The sequence below is a fragment of the Ranitomeya variabilis genome, chromosome 2, assembly GCF_051348905.1.
Source record: "Ranitomeya variabilis isolate aRanVar5 chromosome 2, aRanVar5.hap1, whole genome shotgun sequence".
NCBI classification, from domain to species: Eukaryota; Metazoa; Chordata; class Amphibia; order Anura; family Dendrobatidae; genus Ranitomeya; species Ranitomeya variabilis.
In genome coordinates this window covers 89,704,317-89,727,186 of record NC_135233.1, presented here as the reverse complement: position 1 = coordinate 89,727,186, position 22,870 = coordinate 89,704,317, and the positions used below count along the sequence as shown (strand labels likewise).

Below are 22,870 nucleotides of genomic sequence, written 5' to 3'. Positions count from 1 at the left end.
AGTATTGAGCATCATGTGGAGCCATTATACAGTATGGAGCACTGTGTGGCCATTATACAGTATTGAGCATTGTGCATGGTCAATATACAGTATGGAGCACTGTGTGGCCATTATACAGTATGGAGCATCATGTGTTGCCATTATACTGTATGCAGCATTATGTGGAGCTATTATACAGTATGGAGCACTGTGTGACCATTATACAGTATTGAGCATCATGTCTGGCCATTATACAGTATGGAGCACTGTGAGGCCATTATACAATATTGAGGATCATGTGTGGTCATTATACAGTATGGAGTACTGTGTGACCTTTATACAGTATGTTGCACTGTGTGGCCATTATACAGTATGGAGAATCATGTGGGGCCATTATACTGTACGCAGCATCATGTGGGCCATTATACATAATGGAGCACTGTGTGACCATTATACGGTATTGAGCATCATGTGTGGCCATTATACAGTATGGAGCACTGTGTGGCCATTATACAGTAATGAGGATCACGTGTGGTCATTATACAGAATGGAGCACTATGTGACCATTATACAGTATGTTGCACTGTGTGGCCATTATACAGTATGGAGCATCATGTGTGGCTATTATATAGTATGGAGCACTGTGTGGCCATTATACAGGTTTGAGCATCATGTGTGGCCATTATACAGTATGGAGCACTGTGTGGCCATATTTTTTTCTGTTTATAATTATTGTTTATGAAACATTGTGACCAGCAGTGCTAAATGGGTGTGGTTTGGGCATGGATATGGGTGTGACTAGTTGTGAAATGGGTGTGGTCAGGGCTGTGTCCTAAAATTTGCCACGGCGCGATGCGAGCACCGCTACCTTTGTCGCTCTTTGCCTTCTTCAAAAGTTGGGAGGTATGCATGCACAGGTAGGAAAGTGATGCTCTGCAGATACATGCACGCTTAGGGAAGTGATGCTCTGCAGATACATGCACAGGTAGGGAAGTGATGCTCTGCAGAAACATGCACACTTAGGGAAGTGATGCTCTGCAGATACATGCACAGGTAGGGAAGTGATGCTCTGCAGATATATGCACAAGTAGAGAAGTGATGTTCTATAGATATATGCACATGTAGTGAAGTGATGCTCTGCAGGTACATGCACAGGTAGGGAATTGATGTTTTGCAGACTTTGCAGATACATGCACAGGTAGGGAAGTGATGCTTTGCTGACTTTGCAGATACATGCACAGGTAGGGAAGTGATGCTCTGCAGATATATGAACAGGTAGGGAAGTGATGCTCTGCAGATACATGCACAGGCAGGGAAACGATGCTTTGCAGACTTTGCAGATACATGCACAGGTAGGGAATTGATGCTTTACAGACTTTGCAGATACATGAACAGGTAGGGAAGTGATGCTCTGCAGCTACATGCACAGGTAGGGAAGTGATGCTCTGCAGATACATGCAGTGGTAGGGAAGTGATGCTCTGCAGATACATGCACATTTAGGGAAGTGATGCTCTGTAGATACATGGACAAGTAGAGAAGCAATGCTCTGCACCCTGCATGTCCCTGTGTGCAGTGAGTAGTGCAATGCTTTGCAGAAGCTGTCCACACATACCCCCACTCCCCTGACGACCCCTCACGCTGTGGGTGCAGGACCTGCCATGTCGAGAGGTGAGAGGTCCTGGCCACTCTCATCCCTCCCTATTAGGCTGGCTCTTTCCCAGGGACACAATGATATCCCAGGGTCGAGCTCTCTGGTTACAGTATAGAGCTCAGGTTGTGTACTTACTGACTGAGCGGGCTCATGAATGCGCACCTTCCACCTTCTAAGCCTGCCCCACCCTGCCCTGATGCACCAATCAGCATCAGGCCAATTGCAGCCAGGCAGTCAATCAAAGCACTGAGCTGCACAGCCATTGGCTGTGCAGCTCCCAGAGACTGCCTCTCCCCTGACACGCCCACTACACAACCTTGCGGGCCCGCACTCAGTTTGCTGTGCATGGCCATTAGGTTGCCGGCCCTGAACAGCTGATGGGGGAGCAGCCCGGGGGCATTTGCCTCACTGCCACCTGGCCCAGCCCACCGCTAACATGACTCCTGCAGTATGTCATGAAGGGGTTAACGTGCGTCACTCTCAATACTAGCCCTGTCACCGTTGTATTCTCTTTTAGCACCTTTGAATGTTACACTGGCCCTAACGGATAGGGTTCACCGATATTTCCTGCTAGGTCACAAGTCCTAAATATGTGAGTGCCAAAACTGTACAAAAAAAGACATAGACCACACATCCAAATATTCATAAGTTGATTTAATTCTGCTAGGCATAGATTTACAAAACTAAACATGAGGTTCTTAGTTTAACATTCTGATCAGACTTTATGAAGCCCACTACCATGTCACAGTGAACCTCTCAGTGGGTCCCTAGACTAAAAGGTGCAGCATGGTGTTCAAACCATCATCGCAGCGATGATACACCAGCAGGGCGGGCGACCTGGTGCCTCACAGCACCCATGCTGCGAGGGTGAGTCCGCATGACTTCAGGTCACAACATCCCACAAGCACAACACCACAGCAACAATAGCCGCCACACAGCACAAACACCAGTGATTAATTGTAAAAAAATCACATTCTACAAGCTCTCAGACTGTGGACTGACAGTAAAAATAGGAGGAACTCCTCAGTCTCCTGCCAATTTAAAAACACCTACACTTTTGGCCTAAATATGTGAGTCAGTTTGTATACAGCCCGCTCCTCGCACTGGCCATCTTTCTTCCATTATACATGGCCCCTGCTCACACCCTGTACCATATGTCTTAACTGGAAGTAACGTGTTGGTTCACTCAGGGTCTTCTTTTAGGAATGACAGGTGTTTTTCTCTGGCCGGTGATCAACATCTGACTTTTATCGCTTGATCTGCGAAGTCGGTCTTCAATGTTTTACCTAAAAACTCAGTCTTCGGTGCTTGAACTACATAGTCGAGACGTCCCCAGGATGAGACCGCTCTAAGGTACAATGAGCACAATATCTTCCACGAGCCCGTCCTTTTGCCCTGACTTGTGCTTCGCCTTCCTGGCCTTTTATATTTAGCAACAGTGCCACAGATGTCACTTGACCCGATGTTCCCTTCAAATTATTTCCTCTAGGGAACACACTCTCCGTCCTTCAGTTCCTGCCTATCCAGTGCAACCAGCAGATGGCGGCATTTACTTGCAGGTGCTGTGCAATGTTGACTGAATGCAGCTTCCATTTGCCACCCCTTTACTACTGAATACAGATTTGATAGCATTTTGATTGCATTGAGATTGAAAGGTCAGTCCAGGGGAAGAAGCACATTTCTCTGATAAGATATATTGCATTTTCATTTGTACTATTGATTAACAAAAGTAAAATTAAAATGACGGTTACTCTTTGAATACTGTGCAATTTATGTTCTAGCAACATTCAAGTATATAATGCCACCTAGACTGATATACAACCAGCTCCACATTTTGTGTGCCACTTTTAAATCTTCTTTAATCATCTTTTTTTTAACACAACACAAATGTACCCCAATTTACTTCTTTGTAAGGAAATATGCTTATAAGCAGCCATGTGTTCAGTGACTATACGAAATAATCCCTCCTCACAATGCAATGTATATTCTGTGTTATAAAGATCCATAGAGGCTCAGATACACTGCTACATATTATTCACTAACTTCTTTATTAACTTTATTCAAGGTGTTTAATGTAAAAGTTCTCATAGAAACCAAGGCAATAAACGTTTAAAATGTGGCCCTGATGATAATAATAATAATCTTTATTTTTATATAGCGCTCACAATCTAAATTCCCTATCAGTATGTCTTTGGAATGTGGGAGGAAACCGGAGAACCCGGAGAAAACCCACGCAAACACGGAGAGAACATACAAACTCTTTGCAGATGTTGTCCTTGGTGGGGTTTGAACCCAGTACTCCAGCGCTGCAAGGCTGCTGTGCTAACCACTGCGCCACCGTGCTGCCCGTATGATGATGATGACAAGGGGCATTTGACTCACGAAGAGTCAACCTTCAGCAGTCAGGAAAGGAAAACCCCCAGTGGAGGAAATCTCTCTATCAAACCTGGCTGAAGGACTGCCTTTCACTTAGGCTTTGGGTGTTTTCATTGATGAGAACAGAGACCGAGCCCGGAATCTGCCTCGTTCTGCAGTAGGAAACTCACTTATTCAGTGAGTGCATCTAGCTGCTGAGTGGTGGAGAACAGAGACCAAGTCTGGAATCTGCCTCGTTCTGCAGTAGGAAACTCACTTATTCAGTGAGTGCATCTAGCTGCTGAGTGGTGGAGAACAGAGACCAAGTCTGGAATCTGCCTCGTTCTGCAGTAGGAAACTCACTTATTCAGTGAGTGCATCTAGCTGCTGAGTGGTGGAGAACAGAGACCAAGTCTGGAATCTGCCTCGTTCTGCAGTAGGAAACTCACTTATTCAGTGACTGCATCTAGCTGCTGAGTGGTGGAGAACAGAGACCAAGTCTGGAATCTGCCTCGTTCTGCAGTAGGAAACTCACTTATTCAGTGAGTGCATCTAGCTGCTGAGTGGTGGAGAACAGAGACCAAGTCTGGAATCTGCCTCGTTCTGCAGTAGGAAACTCACTTATTCAGTGAGTGCATCTAGCTGCTGAGTGGTGGAGAACAGAGACCAAGTCTGGAATCTGCCTCATTCTGCAGTAGGAAACTCACTTATTCAGTGAGTGCATCTAGCTGCTGAATGTCCAGTAATGTCATATATCCAATGGTGGAGAACAGAGACCGAGCCTGGAATCTGCCTCGTTCTGCAGTAGGAAACTCACTGGTTTTGTGAGTGCGTCTAGCTGCTGAATGTCCTGTAATGCCGTATCCAGTGGTGGAGAACAGAGACCAAGTCTGGAATCTGCCTCGTTCTGCAGTAGGAAACTCACTTATTCAGTGAGTGCATCTAGCTGCTTGCTGCTGAATGTCCAGTAATGTCATATGATCCAATGGTGGAGAACAGAGACCGAGAGCGGAATCTGCCTCGTTCTGCAGTAGGAAACTCACTTATTCAGTGAGTGAATCTAGCTGCTGAATGTCCAATAATGTCATATCCGGTGGTGTAGAATGTCCAGTAGTGTCATATCCGGTGGTGTAGAATGTCCAGTAGTGTCATATCCAGTGGTGGAGAACAGAGACCGAGAGCGGAATCTGCCTCGTTCTGCAGTAGGAAACTCACTTATTCAGTGAGTGCATCTAGCTGCTGAGTGGTGGAGAACAGAGACCAAGTCTGGAATCTGCCTCGTTCTGCAGTAGGAAACTCACTTATTCAGTGAGTGCATCTAGCTGCTGAGTGGTGGAGAACAGAGACCAAGTCTGGAATCTGCCTCGTTCTGCAGTAGGAAACTCACTTATTCAGTGAGTGCATCTAGCTGCTGAGTGGTGGAGAACAGAGACCAAGTCTGGAATCTGCCTCGTTCTGCAGTAGGAAACTCACTTATTCAGTGAGTGCATCTACCTGCTGAGTGGTGGAGAACAGAGACCAAGTCTGGAATCTGCCTCATTCTGCAGTAGGAAACTCACTTATTCAGTGAGTGCATCTAGCTGCTGAATGTCCAGTAATGTCATATATCCAATGGTGGAGAACAGAGACCGAGCCTGGAATCTGCCTCGTTCTGCAGTAGGAAACTCACTGGTTTTGTGAGTGCGTCTAGCTGCTGAATGTCCTGTAATGCCGTATCCAGTGGTGGAGAACAGAGACCAAGTCTGGAATCTGCCTCGTTCTGCAGTAGGAAACTCACTTATTCAGTGAGTGCATCTAGCTGCTTGCTGCTGAATGTCCAGTAATGTCATATGATCCAATGGTGGAGAACAGAGACCGAGAGCGGAATCTGCCTCGTTCTGCAGTAGGAAACTCACTTATTCAGTGAGTGCATCTAGCTGCTGAATGTCCAATAATGTCATATCCGGTGGTGTAGAATGTCCAGTAGTGTCATATCCAGTGGTGGAGAACAGAGACCGAGCCCGGAATCTGCCTCTCTTTGCTGATGTAAAGTTGTCTCCAGCTGGATCCCATGTTCTTTGTGGGTTCACAGCGAGACCCCGCCCTGCCTCACCTGCAAAATAAATGTCACAACATTAGCAAAACAGTAAAGATGACTATATTGATATGGAGACAGATTTTAATGAGCAAGACAGCTGGAAAAGTGTATATGTCATACATCATTTGCAGATTATATTGCTTGTGGAGAACAACAAGTTGGCATATGGAGACTTAAAGGCCATGCAATGCTTCCCAGGGAATCTGAATAAGTAAGAAGAAGAAACCTAAACCCTTAAACCCCATGTCATACGTCGCTCACGCAGTAAAATCAGATCTCCTGCTTTACACTGATGAGAAGCAAACACCCCGAAACACATATCTGCAATGGGAATTTCTGCTTTGGCTTCTTTTCCTAAGTTATGTGGCAAGATTTTTTAAAGAGTCGATAGTGACTTTTAAGATTGCTACTTGGAATAGGTGGCACTACTGTTCATGTCCTCTGCCTCTCTGAAGCGGCTTCTTACATTATATTACAGCGCTAGTCTTTACAGGCAATGAACTGATCCTAGCCTTACAGCCCATCCTCTGACAGATTGACTACTAGATTATTGATTAGTCTCTTATTGAAAGGAAATGGAGTTTAGAAACATTAACAGAACCAGTATGGAAACTCCCCTCTGGGTCAGTCTGTCACTGTTACTTTGCTTACTGTAAGTGATAGCTGTAATTTGTGTATAACCCCTTCTCATGTACAGCACCACGGAATCAATGGTGCTATATAAATAATAATTATATGTTGCTGGTACCAGCTAGACTCCATACAAAGACCAGTTTTGGCTCCCAGTCTGAAGCTTTAGCTTGCACAAATAAAAATATCGCTATCAACATTTAGGTCTCGAGTGATCAATTTCTAATTAGTTATCCCACTGCATGTAAATGCTAGAACATAACATACTGCATATCATTAAACGTATATTTAAGTCTTAAGAACTTACTGTCGGTTTTGGTTGAGGCGGGCTTTAAATTCCACAAAGCAATGTTCACATGTTGTTCTTAAAACAGGCCGAGGAGGTGGAAGATGTTTTTTGTCCTCTTGATGTCCTGTAAAATACACTGTTAGTGAGACTAGTTGGTCATGAAAAGAACATTGATTCTACTCTACAGCCATCCTGGGATTGGAGACCCCCAGCATACTAGGAAATGACTTAAGGGGAAACTGTCACCATGAAAACACAGTTCTATCTGCAGACATCATATACTAGATCTGGGGGATGAGTAGATTGATATATAATGTAGTTGTGTGAGAAAACATTCAGTATTACCTGTGTTTTAATAATTGATTCCTTTGCTTTTTCTTGGATTTTTGGACCAGTTGGCGGTACTATCACTAACTGACACATTTCTTTGTACAAGTATGTATACAGAGGTAGCTGTCAACCATGGATAGGACTGCCCACTGGACCACAAATCCCAGAAAGAGCAGAAGTTTAAATGATTAACTCCTACATGACCTATGACATATATATATCATAGTTTGTGCTCTGCATTACATGCAGGCTACTATTCTGAACCCTCATGTTTTTAGGCACATGAGAGCTGATCTGATCAGCTGTCCTGTGCCCCTAACAGCCGTGAGTGTAATCACGATCCACCCATAGCTGTTAACCTGTTAAATGCTGCTGTCAATCTTTAAAATGGCGGCATTTATCATGGTCACGGGAGATACGCATCACTAATCTCGCCCATCGTTGTGCCCGTCACATAAATACGAGGTGCCAATGGGATAGCATGACAACCCGGGGTCTGCAAGAGACCCCTGTGGTTGTCATTGCTGATCTGCTATGAGCACCGTCCTAAGCCCAGCGCTCATAGTAAATGATCATTTCTGCTACAGGCAGCAGGGCTGAAGCGAACGGATGACTGCAGCTTCAAGTCTCCTAAATAGAGTATTGAAACAAGTAAAAAGTAGAAAAAAAATGTTTTAAAAATATGAAGAGAATTAAAAACATTAAAATTCAAATCACCCTCTTTTGCCCCATTCAAAATAAAGTGATAAAACAAAAAAATAAAATACACACATATTTGGTATCAACGCATTCAGAAACGCCCGAGCTATCAAAATATAAAAATAATTAATCTGATCAGTAAACGGCGTAATGAGAAAAAAAATAAAAATTTCAGAATTAAGTTTCTTTGGTCGCCGCAGCATTGCAACATTGCAATAACGGCAATCAAAAGATCGTATCTGCACCAATATGGCATCAATAAAAACTCGCCAACTCGTCAGCTCGGCGCGCAAAAAATAAGCCCTCACCCGGCCCAAGATCCTAAAAATTGGAGACGTTACTGGTCTAGGAAAATGGTGACATTGTTTTTTTCTTTTTTTTTTTTTTTACAAACTGTAGATTTTTTTTTCACCACTTACTGTAAATAAAAAAGAACCTAGACATATTTGGTGTAAGAGAACTCATAATGAGCTGGAGAGCCATAATGGCAGGTCAGTTTTAGCATTTAGTGAACATAGTAAAAAAAGACACATTTGTGGAATTGCACTTTTTTTTGCAATTTCACCGAACTTTTAATTTTTGTCCTGTTTTACAGTACACAATATGGTGTCCTTTTGTTGTTGATCAAAAGAACAATTCGTCCCACACAAAAAAATCCCTCAGATGACCACATTGACTAAAAAATAAAAAAAATTACAGCTCTGGGTAGAAGGGGAGATAAAACAGAAACCCAAAAACAGAAAGCCCCAATGTCTTAAACGGATTAAAAAATGTTTTTTTTCTGAATCTTTCCTCACAAAACTATAAATCAATCTACTCCGCTTCCTCTCCTGTATTTTCTTGGTGACAGGTTCTCTTCAAAGGGAACCTGTCACCCCCAAAGCTAAGCCCACGGGCATCAGGGGCTTATCTACAGCATTCTGTAATGCTGTAGATAAATAAGCCCCGATGTAACCTAAAAGATGAGAAAAAGAGGTTATATTATACTCACCTGGGCGGGTGCCGATCTGATGGGCGTCGTGGTCCAGTCAGGGGCCTCCCATCTTCATAGGATGACGTCCTCTTCTTGTCTTCACGCTGCGGCTCCGGTGCAGGAGTACTTTGTCTGCCCTGTTGAGGGCAGAGCAAAGTACTGCAGTGCGCAGGTGCCGGGAAAGATCAGACAGGCCCAGCGCCTGCGCACTGCAGTACTTTGCTCTGCCCTCAACAGAGCAGACAAAGTACGCCTGCGCCGGAGCCGCAGCGTGAAGACCAGAAGAGGACGTCATCTGATGAAGATAGGAGGCTCCGGACCGTGACGCCCATTGGACCGGACCGGGACCGCCCCAGGGTGAGTATAATATAACCTTTTTTTCTCATCTTTTATGTGTAGAGTAGGAGAAATTCTTAAAGATAAACTAACAGTTCTCCGAGAGCCAGAATTTTCGCTGGTTGGTAGGTGATCAAATACTTATTTCATGCAATAAAATGCAAATCAATGATATAAAAATCATAAACTAAATCCAGAAAATCACATTGTAAGATTCTGTCTCTCACAGTTGAAGTGTACCTATGATAATAATTACAGACCTCTCCATTCTTTGTAGGTGGGAAAACTTGCAAAATTGTCATTGCATCAAATACTTATATTCCCCACTGTAAGTCAGATAAATATATAAAATACACATCATATAAATGTTATAACCTCTAATTGGTACAGTGATGTATAAAAAAGATGGACCAAACCAGTAGAGTTACCTCTGTGTCTATTGTTTATTCACTGACATTTTCCTTTAAGAGGCTTTTTTTATAATGGCGTTTTTCCATTAAATTTATGTCATAAAAATCCTGAGTACTTACTGTCAGAGTTGATGATCGCGTTCTGATATGCCTTGTATTTGGCGACTATATCTCTAACCCGAGGGGAAGGGATTTCGATGGTTTTGAGGTTGTCCCTTTTTCCAGCCAAGGGTCCGCAAGGAGCTTCATAATTTCCAATATTTCGTTTATTCTCATGTTTTCCTGTATCAGAAACCACAGAAATCAGTATTTTGATAATAAACACTTCTCTATGTTTCCCATAGAGTACTAGCTCTACGTCTACGGATCTTTTACCCACAATATTCTTTAAGAGACCATTTTTAAAAGGTTGTTTTTCTTTTCATTGTGTTTCTAATATATTTTCAGAAGGGGGGAAAAAACAGAAACGCAAAAAGGGAAAACCTCAATGTCGTGAAGGGATTAAAAAATGTGTTGTACTGAATCTTTCCTCACAAAACGATATCTTCTCCATATCTGTCAAGTTTCGGCAATGGTGGAGAGGTTGGAGTGTGATTGATTGAGTGTGTGGACAGGTGTCTTTTATACAGATAACAAGTTCAAACAGGTGCAATTAATACAGGTAATGAGTGTAGAGTAGGAGAAATTCTTAAAGAAAAACTAACAGTTCTCCGAGAGCCAGAATTCTTGCTGGTTGGTAGGTGATCAAATACTTATTTCATGCAATAAAATGCAAATCAATGATATAAAAATCATAAACTAAATCCAGAAAATCACATTGTAAGATTCTGTGTCTCACAGGTGAAGTGTACCTATGATAAAAATTACAGACCTCTCCATTCTTTGTAGGTGGGAAAACTTGCAAAATTGTCATTGCATCAAATACTTATATTCCCCACTGTAAGTGAGATAAATATATAAAATACACATCATATAAATGTTATAACCTCTAATTGGTACAGTGATGTATAAAAAAGATGGACCAAACCAGTAGAGTTACCTCTATGTCTAGAGTTTATTCACTGACATTTTCCTTTAAGAGGCTTTTTTTATAAGGGCGTTTTTCCATTAAATTTATGTCATAAAAATCCTGAGTACTTACTGTCAGAGTTGATGATCGCGTTCTGATATGCCGTGTATTTGGCGACTATATCTCTAACCCGACCGGGAGGGAGTTTGATGTTTTTGAGCTTGTCCCTTTCTTCAGCCAAGGGTCCGCGAGGAGCTTTATGATTTCCTGTAACAGAAACCACAGAAATCAGTATTTTGATAATAAACACTTCTCTATGTTTCCCATAGTTAATTACATCTACATTTACGGATCTTTTACCAACAAGATTCTTTAAGAGACGATTTTTACAAGGTTGTTTTTCTTTTCATTGTGTTTCTAATATATTTTCAGAAGGGGAGAAAAAACAGAAACACAAAAAGAGAAAACCTCAATGTCGTGACGGGATTAAAAAATGGGTTTTACTGAATCTTTCCTCACAGAACTATATCTCAGTCTACTCCGCTTCCTCTGCTCTCTAATATGGAACCTGCATTTTAAACTGTATTTTCTTGATGACTGGTTCTCTGTAAAGAAGACTATTCACCACAAATGTTTCTTGTTGAACTGGACACATGATGTAATATTGGCAGTAAAGTGGAATAAAACTTTTTTTTTAAATTTGCCTCAGTTAAGTAGAATTTAATAATTAAAATACTTGTCGTTACTAAGGTAACTTTTGTGAAATCAGAGTGGGAATTGCCAGAGAGTTTTCACAGGGGGTGTACTTCTTTTCCCTCTATGACACTGGCCACATCTAGAATATGGGATCCAGTTTGGGGCTGCACATTTAAAAAAAGGAAATTCAGATATTAGAATCAGTTCAAAAGTGGGAAACTAGATTATTACATGGGATGGAAGGCCTCTCATATGATGAGAGGTGGAAAAGTTGGGCTTCTTACATGAGATCTCATTAACTTATATAAATATATGTGTCGTCAATACAAAGGGTTAGTACATTACTTATTCCTTGCAAGGACCATATTTGGGACTAAGAGGTACACATTACCGATGGAAAAAAGACGATAACTGTAGCTAATTAGGAAAGTGTTCTTTACAGTTAGAGCAGTCAGACTTTGGAATGCCGACTACAAGAGGTAGTAATTGCAGACACTATAACAGCTTTTCAAAAAGATCTGGATGACTTCCTCAATACACATAACATTGTGGGTTATAGTTAATTTAGTGACAGAATACACAATTGGTGGAGAAAGGTTGAACTTGATGGACCTAAGTCTTTTTCAACCTATGAAAAAAAAAAGCATAAGCAACAAGCAACACATCAGAAAAAGAACACAGCGCCACAATAGCTTAGAGCTGGTTTCTCAATGTGTGAGATGTGAGGATACAGCCCTAATCTCCTGGTCTAACCTTCTGCATGAGTCAGTGTGGAGGCGGAGACAGCACAACTGAGTTTATCTATGTCACATTACAGACCCTTCTATCAGCTTTCATCCTTTGATAGCACAGTCACCATCTCTGCTGTCCTGCCTCTTCCCCACACTGTCTGTCCAGAGATGCATCAGTCATCACACTAATGTGTAATGCAAAAATAAAAAAATAACATAATCATTGTATTTCACTCTGCAGTCACTATTACATCATGTGACCAGTTCAACCAGAAAACTTTGGTGAAAAGTCCTCTTTAAACTGCAAATCAATAGCATATTGTTATAAAGTGTTCATTTTATGCAAGCAAAAAAAAGTTAGAATAACAGCTGTTTGGGGGTTTTGGGTGGGTGATGTCAGCAATCTTTTCTATCAGGGTCAAGGCAAAATTAACTTACTGTCAGGGGCGGTGACAGCGTCCTCATCTGGGCCCATATTGACTACTTCATCAATGGCATCAGGCACAGGGATCATGGTGCTGTTGAGGATTTCTCTCTTTTCCACCATGGGTCCTTGTGGAGCGATATCAGTCACAATTTTTGTTTGTTCCTCATGCTTTCCTGTAAAGTAGAATATTGAAATTAGTATTAAAATCTTCCCAAACAAAAGGTTCCAAATGTTTATTGAAAAAAATGTAAACATTGGCTCAGTGGTTAGCACTACAGCCTTGCAGCAATGAGGTTCTAGGTTAAAATCCCACCAAGGACAACGTTTGGAAGGAGTTTGTGTGGGTTTCCTCTGGGTTCTTTCCACACTCCAAAGACATACTGATGGGGAATCTTGATTGTAAGCCACAATGGGGACAGTGATGACATTGTAAGTAAATTGGTAATACTGAGAACTTACTGTCAGAGGAAATGGCCACATCCTTATCTGTTTCAATATTGATGACAACATCAACTGGACCGGGAGTAGAGATGTTGGCGTTCTCAAGGACATCTCTCTCTTTGACCATTGGTCCATCCTCATGTTTTCCTGTTAAAGAGATCAAAGAAATAATAATTTTTTTAAATAAAATTTTCTCCATGTTTTTTTATTACATCTACTGTTAGTGCTTATCTTTGACAAGATACTTTAACAGTTTCACAACTGCCCACTGTAAATAAACGTTGGCGCTCGCTGGGCTCTGTGCACCGCCGACGTTTGTAATGACATAGTCGGTGGTCCCGCTGCACTCATGACCCCAAGGGTCCTGCAAGCACTGTAATTCCAGTGCAGAGCGATAGCTCTGACAGGTGTCATCATTCCTGTGAAACACCTGAAGGGTTGATAAACTTTTTGAATTTGGTTTTGAGCCCTTTGAGGAGTGCAGTTTTTAGAATAGTGTCACTTTTGGGTATCTTTTGTATTAAAATCTCCTCAAAGTAACTTCAAATGTGATGTGGTCCCTAAAAAAATTGTTTTTGCAAATTTAGTTGGAAAAATGAGAAATCGCTGATCAATTATAAACCCCTTTAACTTCCTAAGAAAAAAATTATGTTTCAAAAATTGTGCTGATGATAGACATGTGGGAAATGTTATTTATTAACTATTTTGTGTGACAACACTCTGGTTTAAGGACTTAAAAATAAAAAAATTAAAAATTGCAACATTTTCAGAATTTTCCTTCACATTTCCGATATTTTGAGACATAAACGCAATTTATATTGAACACATTTTACCACTATAATGGAGTACAATGTGTAATGAAAAAACTGAATCAGTGGGATCCGTTGAAGCGTTCAAGAGTTATTATCACATAAAATTACACTGGTCAGTGTAATGCTACATACAGTGGGGAAAATAGGAATTTGACACACTGCCAATTCTGCAAGTTTACCCACGTGCAAAGAAAGGAGAGTTCTATAATTTTTATTGTAAGTACACTTCAACTATGAGAGATAGAATCTTAAAAAAATCCAGAAAATCACATTGTATGATTTTTGCATAATTTATTTGCATTTTATTATATGAAATAAGTATTTGATACAATAGAAAAACAGAACTTAATATTTGGTACAGAAACCTTTCTTTGCAATTACAGGGTCATATGTAGTAGTTCTTTCCCAAGTTTTCACACACTGCAGCAGGGATGTTGGCCCACTCCTCCATACTGATCTTCTCCAGATCGGTCAAGTTTATCAATGGTGGAGAGGTTGGAGAGTGATTAATTGAGTGTGTGGACAGGTGTCTTTTATTCAGATAACAAGTTCAAACAGGTGCAATTAATACAGGTAATGAGTGTAGAGTAGGAGAAATTCTTAAAGAAAAACTAGCAGTTCTCCGAGAGCCAGAATTCTCGCTGGTTGGTAGCTGATCAAATACTTATTTTATGCAATAAAATGAAAATCAATGATGTAAAAATCATAAACTAAATCCAGAAAATCACATTGTAAGATTCTGTCTCTCACAGGAAGGAAGGGCAAGAACAAAGGAACAAAGTATTTTATCTATATATGCCACAATTTTGAGTCAAAGAGTCAGAACCTGAACAATAGGACGACCCTTGATGTCTGCATAATCCTCAACAATGAGTCTACTGACTCCTTTAACCACTTAGGGTACTGTCACACAGTACCATTTTGATCGCTACGACGGCACGATCCGTGACGTCGCAGCGATCGTATGATTATCGCTCCAGCGTCGTAGACTGCGGTCACACGTTGCAATCACGGCGCTGGAGCGATGCTGAAGTCCCCGGGTAACCAGGGTAAACATCGGGTAACTAAGCGCAGGGCCGCGCTTAGTAACCCGATGTTTACCGTGGTTACCATCGTAAACGTAAAAAAAACAAACAGTACATACTTACATTCCGGTGTCTGTTCCTCTGCGTCTCAGCTTCTCTGCACTGTGTAAGCACAGCGGCCGGAAAGCAGAGCGGTGACGTCAGACGTCACCGCTGTGCTCGCTTTCTGGCTGGCCGGCGCTCACAGTGCAGAGAAGCTGAGACGCAGAGGAACAGACACCGGAATGTAAGTATGTGCTGTTTGTTTTTTTTACGTTTACGATGGTAACCACGGTAAACATCGGGTTACTAAGCGCGGCCCTGCGCTTAGTTACCCGATGTTTACCCTGGTTACAAGCGAACACATCGCTGGATCGCTGTCACACACAACGATCCAGCGATGTCAGCGGGTGATCAAGCGACGAAAGAAAGTTCCATACGATCTGCTACGACGTACGATTCTCAGCAGGATCCCTGATCGCTGCTGCGTGTCAGACACTGCGATATCGTAACGATATCGCTAGAACGTCACGAATCGTACCGTCGTAGCGATCAAAATTGCACTGTGTGACAGTACCCTTAGTAAGCAACTCTGGAGATGCAGTTCTGGGTGATGGATTAAAATTAATCCTGAGACCTCTGGGCACCACTCTGTTTTTTATGTAATTTTCCAGTGCCTTTATTTCCCACCAGGATTTGATATGTTCTTTATAATCAATATATAAATCACCAAAGAGAGACTTAAGGGACCGATTGGTATTAACAGATCATAAATAGTTTGCATAAATGGGTGGGTGATGTCAGCAATCTTTTCTATCAGGGTTAAGACAAAATTAACTTACTGTCAGGGGCGGTGACCACGTCCTCATCTGGGCCCATATTGATTACCGCATCAGCGGTATCAGGCATAGGGATCATGGTGCTGTTGAGGATTTCTCTCTCTTCTACCATGGGTCCATGAGGAGCGATATCAGTCACAGTTTTTGTTTGTTCCTCATGCTTTCCTGTAGAATATTGAAATTAGTATTAAAATCTTCCCAAAGAAAAGCTTCCATATGTTTATTGAAAAAAAATTGAAACATTGGCTCAGTGGTTAGCACTACAGCCTTGCAGCACTGAGGTCCTTGGTTAAAATCCCACCGAGGACAACATTTGCAAGATGTTTGTGTGGGTTTCCTCCGGGTTCTTCCCACACTCCAAAGACATACTAATGGGGAATCTTGATTGTAAGCCACAATGGGGACAGTGATGGCATTGTAAGTAAGTCATTAATACTGTTTTTATTAAGCTCTTTTTTATATTAAAAAAATATGTAATAAAAGCCCTGAGAACTTACTGTGAGAGGAAATGGCCACATCCTTATCTGTTTCAATATTGATGACAACATCAACTGGACGGGGAGTAGAGATGTTGGCGTTCTCAAGGACATCTCTCTCATTGTCCATTGGTCCATCCTCATGTTTTCCTGTTAAAGAGATCAAAGAAATCATAATTCTTTTAAATAAAATTTTCTCCATGTTTTTTTATTACATCTACTGTTAGTGCTTATCTTTGACAAGATACTTTAACAGTTTCACAACTGCCCACTGTAGATAAACGGCGCTCGCTGGGCTCTGTGCAGCGCCGACATTTGTAATGACATAGTCGGTGGTCCCGCAGCACTCATGACCCCCAGGGTCCTGCAAGCACTGTAATTCCAGTGCAGAGCGATAGCTCTGACAGGTGTCATCATTCCTGTGAAACACCTGAAGGCTTGATAAACTTTTTGAATTTGGTTTTGAGCACTTTGAGGGGTGCAGTTTTTAGAATTTTGTCACTTTTGGGTATTTTCTGCATTAAAATCTCCTCAAAGTAACTTCAAATGTGATGTGGTCCCTAAAAAAATTGTTTTTGCAAATTTAGTTGGAAAAATGAGAAATCGCTGATCAACTTTTAACCCCTTTAACTTCCTAAGAAAAAAGATTATGTTTCAAAAATTGTGCTGATGATAGACATGCGGGAAATGTTATTTATTAACTATTTTGTGTGACAACACTCTGGTTTAAGAACTTAAAAATTAAAAAAAAATTCAGAATTTTCTTCACATTTAGCATATTTTCAGACATAAATGCAATTTATATTGAACAAATTTTAACACTATAATGGAGTACAAAATGTAACTAAAAAACTGTCTCAGAATCGGTGGGATCTATTGAAGTGTTAAAGAGTTATTGCCACAGAAAGTGACACTGGTCAGAATGAAAAAAATTGGCCTGGTCATGAAGGCAAAAAAAGGCTCTGGCGCAATAGGGTTAAGAGACCATTTCTAAAAAGATGTTCTTCTATTAATTACGTATCAAATGTCCCCAGAGTAAGTCATCAACGTCATGAAGCTGTTACCAAGTTGTGAAAAAGGAAAACAATAACTATTGGCATATAGATTTCATAGTCTTGTCCAGGGTTAGAAAAATATAATTGGTTTGTTTGAAATGTAAGACCACCCCTGTGTACAGGTTGTGCCTGGTATTGTAGCTCAGCTCCAGTGAAGGGAATGGTACAGAGCTGCAATACCATGAACAAGCTGAAGAGTTTGAAAGCATAGGGGTTTTTTTGTTCTTTTTATGGCAGCCCTGTTATTCTTATCCTGGAGAACTGCTTTAGTGTCAGATTGGTTAGGCTGTACTTACCAAGAGGATTCGCAGTAGTCACTCTGTAGTAGTCTTCATCAGATTCATCATTTCCCTTGGATTTATCCTTTTTCAGATATCTTTAAAATAGTAAAATATAAGGAATATATTGTGAATTACAGAGTAACGTATCTATTCTGCAGAATGAAATAAAGACTCTTATGTTTTTCATTTTGTCTCTTACATTCTGTAGAAACATTGGCAATAAGTAAGATTTTGGTATTTATCAACCATATTTCATGTACATGAAAGTTCAATATGTGTGGATCATACTGGATTGTAAGGTAATGTGAAGATTAGCCATGAGTGGATTTATTTGAGTGGAATTGAATTTTGCTCATATTTACAAAACACAGATTTTTTGTAATTTACTCCACGCGAATAAAGCAAAGTGGAAGCTAGCTGCAGCCTCCAGCTTGTGGAACAGTAGAGCGCTGGCAAAAAGTTTAGCTCTCCTCTCTGACCGACTTCTGCTGCTTTATTCTCGATGGCCAGGTTTCCACACTACCATTGTACTGCGCCTCTGGCCAAGTGTTCCCTTTGGATTGGAACTTTGGCTACAAGTGGGCCCTGAAAGGTCTTTGCTCATGTAAGCCCCAACCAAGAGCCAACACTGGGCCGGAGTTGCAGGCAGAGAGCATTGGGGGCTTCCGGAGAGGGGCTTGGTGATGTATGAACTTTATTTACTTCTTACATCCTTCATTTATTATGATCTGGGACTGGGGAGACCCCAGAGCATAATAGGGAACAATCAATTTATGAAGAATAATGTTGCTGTAAATCGAATCTCTAAATAAAACCTGCATGATTTGGCAGAATTTTGTCAGAGCCTCTCATCTGTAATAAAGATGTAATTTTATTTTACAGACTCCCATGTACAATATAAATCATCCTTTACAATACTCACCTCCATATGCTGTAACAGATGACACCAGTTAATAGTCCAAGGAGGAATATGCTGATGGAAACGGCAATATAAATGGTGTATTTATTATTCCAAGAGATCTTTGTAGGAACAATACCATCCACTGAAAAAGAAGAAAGAATATGTATATTATATATATTCAATAACTTGTCTGTAATACACTATGCCATTATTATCAAAGGGAATCTGTCACCAGGCTTTTGCCATGTTATCTGAGATAGCCATAATGTAGAAGCATAGACCTTTATTATACCGATGTGTCAATTACTGGACTGTTTCAATAGAATCAGTTTTACCAGCAATTGATTATCACTACAGGACAACTGGTCTTGCGCCTTCTAGTCCAGCCAGGCCTCCAGCACTGATTAGCCGCTTTCTGTCAATATACAATGTAAACACAAAGCTGTGGCGGGGTTATACACAGCTCAAAACCTGAGCCCTGCTCAATCTGCAGCAGAGAAATCTGTGACTGTATTATATATTCTATTGGACTCTAGGACCCTGCAAGACGATTAAAAATATGGGACTTTAGTTTTGCAAAATTATGTCTCAGGGATGATGCCATATTAATATATAATAGATATAATGGACAATATAGAGATCTATCCAGTTGCTTAGGTAGAGGCCGATGTGTCTCGGTGAAAAATTTTGACCTGGGTCCCCACCTGCATATTTGTCAATTTGTCAGATGTATGGTCCCCTGTAGCATTCCAGATCCTGTTAAGACATACGTGTTTGCCCCCTCATGTAAAATGTCCCCATCCTGTAATAAAGTCCCCAATTCTTCATATAATAATAGCACCCATCCTGGCCTTTTGCCATAATAATGTCCCCATCCTAACCCATTCCTGTAATAATGTTCTCCATCCATGACCTCATTCAGTAATAATATCCATCATCTTGATATAACGTCTATATCCTTGGCCTCTTCCTGGTATAATGTCCTTTCAACCTGGGCCCTTTCCTGGTATAATGTCTACCTTTCCTGGTATAATGTCCCCAATACTTTGCCTCTTCCTGGTATAATGTCCTCCATCCTGGGCCTTTCCTGGTATAATGCCCCCATTCTCTGCTCCTTCCAGTTATATATATCCCCATCCTGGTATATTTTTCCAGTAATAATATCCCTGTCCTACAGCTCTTCGCTAACAAAAGTAAAAAAATGAAATGATTCTATTCAAATTCCCCCACTCCTACTGCTTGTGACATCTTCTCCCATAGCCGGAGCAGAAGCCGCCAGCTGACTTTAGCGCGCCAGTGACGGGAAGCGCATGACATCACTAGCATGCGCCACTCGGTGAATATTTGTGCCGCAGTGAATTTCAGCTCAGTGTATGTCTGCAGGGCCCAACTACCCAGGCCTGGTCGCACTCACTGTGACCTCGATCGTTAGGCCCCGGATCTATCTTTCTATATCCAGGCATGTAAACACCTCAAAAGGGCCTGTGTGTCTAGAGCAAAAAAGGATAAAAGACATCTGGAGGCTTTTCCCTAAATAGATAATATTACTAGATATCTGCTCTAGATTACTGGAGAAGAGGGATTGATCCAGGAGTGGAGTCTAATTGCAGCATTTATTAGGAAGGAACATTGGCTACAGAACATCGGGTTTACTTCAGATTAGCACTGACAGATAATAGATAACCGATCCACGTAACTATGTGACTTACATCCACAATCCTCAGGTCCTTTGCACTGTTCCGTGCGGAGAAAACACTTGTCCTGTCCGTTTTGGCAGCCTCTGGTTTTATAGACCACCCTGGTCCCGATGCCTGAAAAGAATGAGACATCAATTAGTTGTAGGAAAACACTGTAGGAACTTTTCTCAATGTATCAGTGTAATTCTCGGTAGTCTTCTAGTGGAGGAGAACATCAGATGTCTACAGCTACTAATATATATATTATTCATGGCACCTAATTTACTTATCCAGACCTAGGACCATTTCTTATAAGTAACTCTAGGACTGCACAGATCACAATTATAGGAAATCCCAACATGTTGGACAAATTGGTCCCCGTTAGTCATAAAACTATTATTTCCCCTGTGGTAATGATGAAATCACACGACTGACGATCACAGACACAAGTGACTCCATTATTCCTTACAGGAAGATCTACATTTACTCTTACAATTAGTTTGAGAGCCTAGAATAGGGAATACAGGATGGGAGGGGGTAACACATGAAGACTCCTCCATGAAATGTATCACGTGACTTATTAACAATCTCCGCCACTCAATAAAAGTGATATAAGAGCAAATATTCGGCATCTCTAATGAAGCGGAGTCTGACACCCATCATATTACACTGGGTCCTATTAGTGATTGTCAGTAGGTTCTGGTGCCAGATGTGAAATGTTGAATGTGAAGGCTATATCTTAATTGTGAGCTACTTACCGCATGTTTTTGAGCACGGACCAAAGATCAGGTGATTAGTGTTGCCTAGAAATGAAAAATAGACATTAAAGAAGATATCTGCTGAGAAAATCAGAAGTGACATGTATTTCCTATACCTCCCTTCTATTATATGTAGAAGTTATTGTATCCAGCCCGCAGTATTACACCTCTATGGCTTATCTATATATTATTTGATTAAACGCTTATATGAGTCCTGGCCATGTAATTAGCATTAGTTCCTTCATGACCTTTGACGTACATGTACGTCAAAGGTCGTGTCCTTGTCTTTAATATCATTCGCATATCAAGCCTGCATGTCTCCCGGCAGTTAATGGCTGATTCATGTGATTTTAACAGTTGCGGGTGGAGTAGAGCTCCACCGATGGGTGTTAACCTGTTTAATGCCACTATGAATCTCTGACATATCAGAAGCTGATCGGCGTACCCGTGACATATTGTGGGGTGACTATGGGTTGCCATGACAGCTGAGGATCTGCTGAAGATGCCATGCTTGTTGTGCGGATCCTCTTGTGAAAGTCAGCCTGTAGCTGGCGTTCATAGGAGAACGTGGCTTTAGCTATACATAGCAGTGTTTATCCACAGTTATATATAGCACAATCAACCAGACAATCACAGCTTCAAGTCCCTAAAGAGGACTATTGAGTACAGTAAAAATACAGTAAAAACTGAAAAAAGTTCATTCAAAATTAAACACTTTAAAAAATAATTCTAAATACACTTTTGTTATCGCTGCATTTGTCAATGGAGATCTCAATGTGACATTATGATGTGCGGAACACGAGGAGCGGAACACGAGTGATGTCACAATGGGTCAGATAACTGCAACCACTAAACATGGAGCAGCTCCATCAATCTATATATGATTAATATAATATTAATGTATAAGGACCAAGCCGCGTTAGAGGGTATTATGAATGTATGGGGGCCGTAGAGAGAGACATTATTCATGTGTTGGGGCACAGGGAGACATTACTACTACTGGGCCACATATTGTGACAATATTAACTCATGATGAACAAATGAGGGACAGGTTTACCAGATGAGTGCCACATAGGGGCCAATATTAATGTATGGGGGCAGCATAGAGGGACATTATTACTATATGGAGGCCAGATAAGAGGACAAAATTACTGTATATGGGTCACATAGGAGGAAATGATTAAAAATTAAAATCGCCAAAATAAAATTTTTGGCAGCCGCAACATTGCAATAAAAGGCGATCAAAACATTGAATCGACCCCAAAATGGTATCAGTAAAAATGTGAACACAGGGCACAAAAAATAAGCCTTCACCCAGCCTAATGGTGTTTACCCCATAATATGTGAATATTTGGAAAAGTACTTACCTGCTGGGATTGTCTGCTTTGGCCAGGAATCATGGCGGCGGATGTTGATTGGCGCCATATGCTTTGGCCAGGAATCATGGCGGCGGATGTTGACAGGCGCGCCTTCCACAGATGCTAATAGCACACTCACGATTAAAAGAAATCGAAAGAGCATTTTAGCCTGAAGAAATATCGCTTAATGTGTAATACACAGTGAGCTTCTTCAGACAAAGCCTCTTCCTGCAGCGTCGCTGCCTTATATCCACACATTCCGTGATGTCACAATGGAGATCTCAATGTGACATTATGATGTGCGGAACACGAGGGAGCGGAACACGAGTGATGTCACAATGGGTCAGATAACTGCAACCACTAAACATGGAGCAGCTCCATCAATCTATATATGATTAATATAATATTAGTCTACAAGGACCAAGCTGCATTAGAGGATATTATGAATGTATGGGGGCCGCATATTAACATATGACAATATTAACTCATGATGAACACATGAGGGACAGGTTTACCAGATGAGTGCCACATAGGGGCCAATATTAATGTATGGGGGCAGCATAGGGGGACATTATTACTATATGGGGGCCAGATAAGGGGACAATATTACTGTATA

At 41.2% G+C, this 22,870-nt stretch overlaps 1 protein-coding gene across 1 annotated transcript; it reads right to left on the bottom strand.

The window, feature by feature from the left end:
* Positions 1-6,074: 6,074 nt before the first annotated feature.
* On the bottom strand, positions 6,075-22,494 carry LOC143803661 (uncharacterized). Its single transcript, XM_077281443.1, has 11 exons — positions 22,264-22,494; positions 20,897-20,941; positions 20,172-20,273; positions 18,484-18,604; positions 17,577-17,656; positions 13,053-13,181; positions 12,605-12,766; positions 10,872-11,006; positions 9,851-10,012; positions 7,001-7,106; positions 6,075-6,078 (listed from the first exon to the last, which is right to left on the bottom strand). Exons 1-11 carry the CDS (start codon positions 22,415-22,417, stop codon positions 6,075-6,077), a joined length of 1,200 nt encoding a protein of 399 aa, XP_077137558.1. The 5' UTR covers positions 22,418-22,494.
* Between the last annotated feature and the right edge of the window lie 376 nt (positions 22,495-22,870).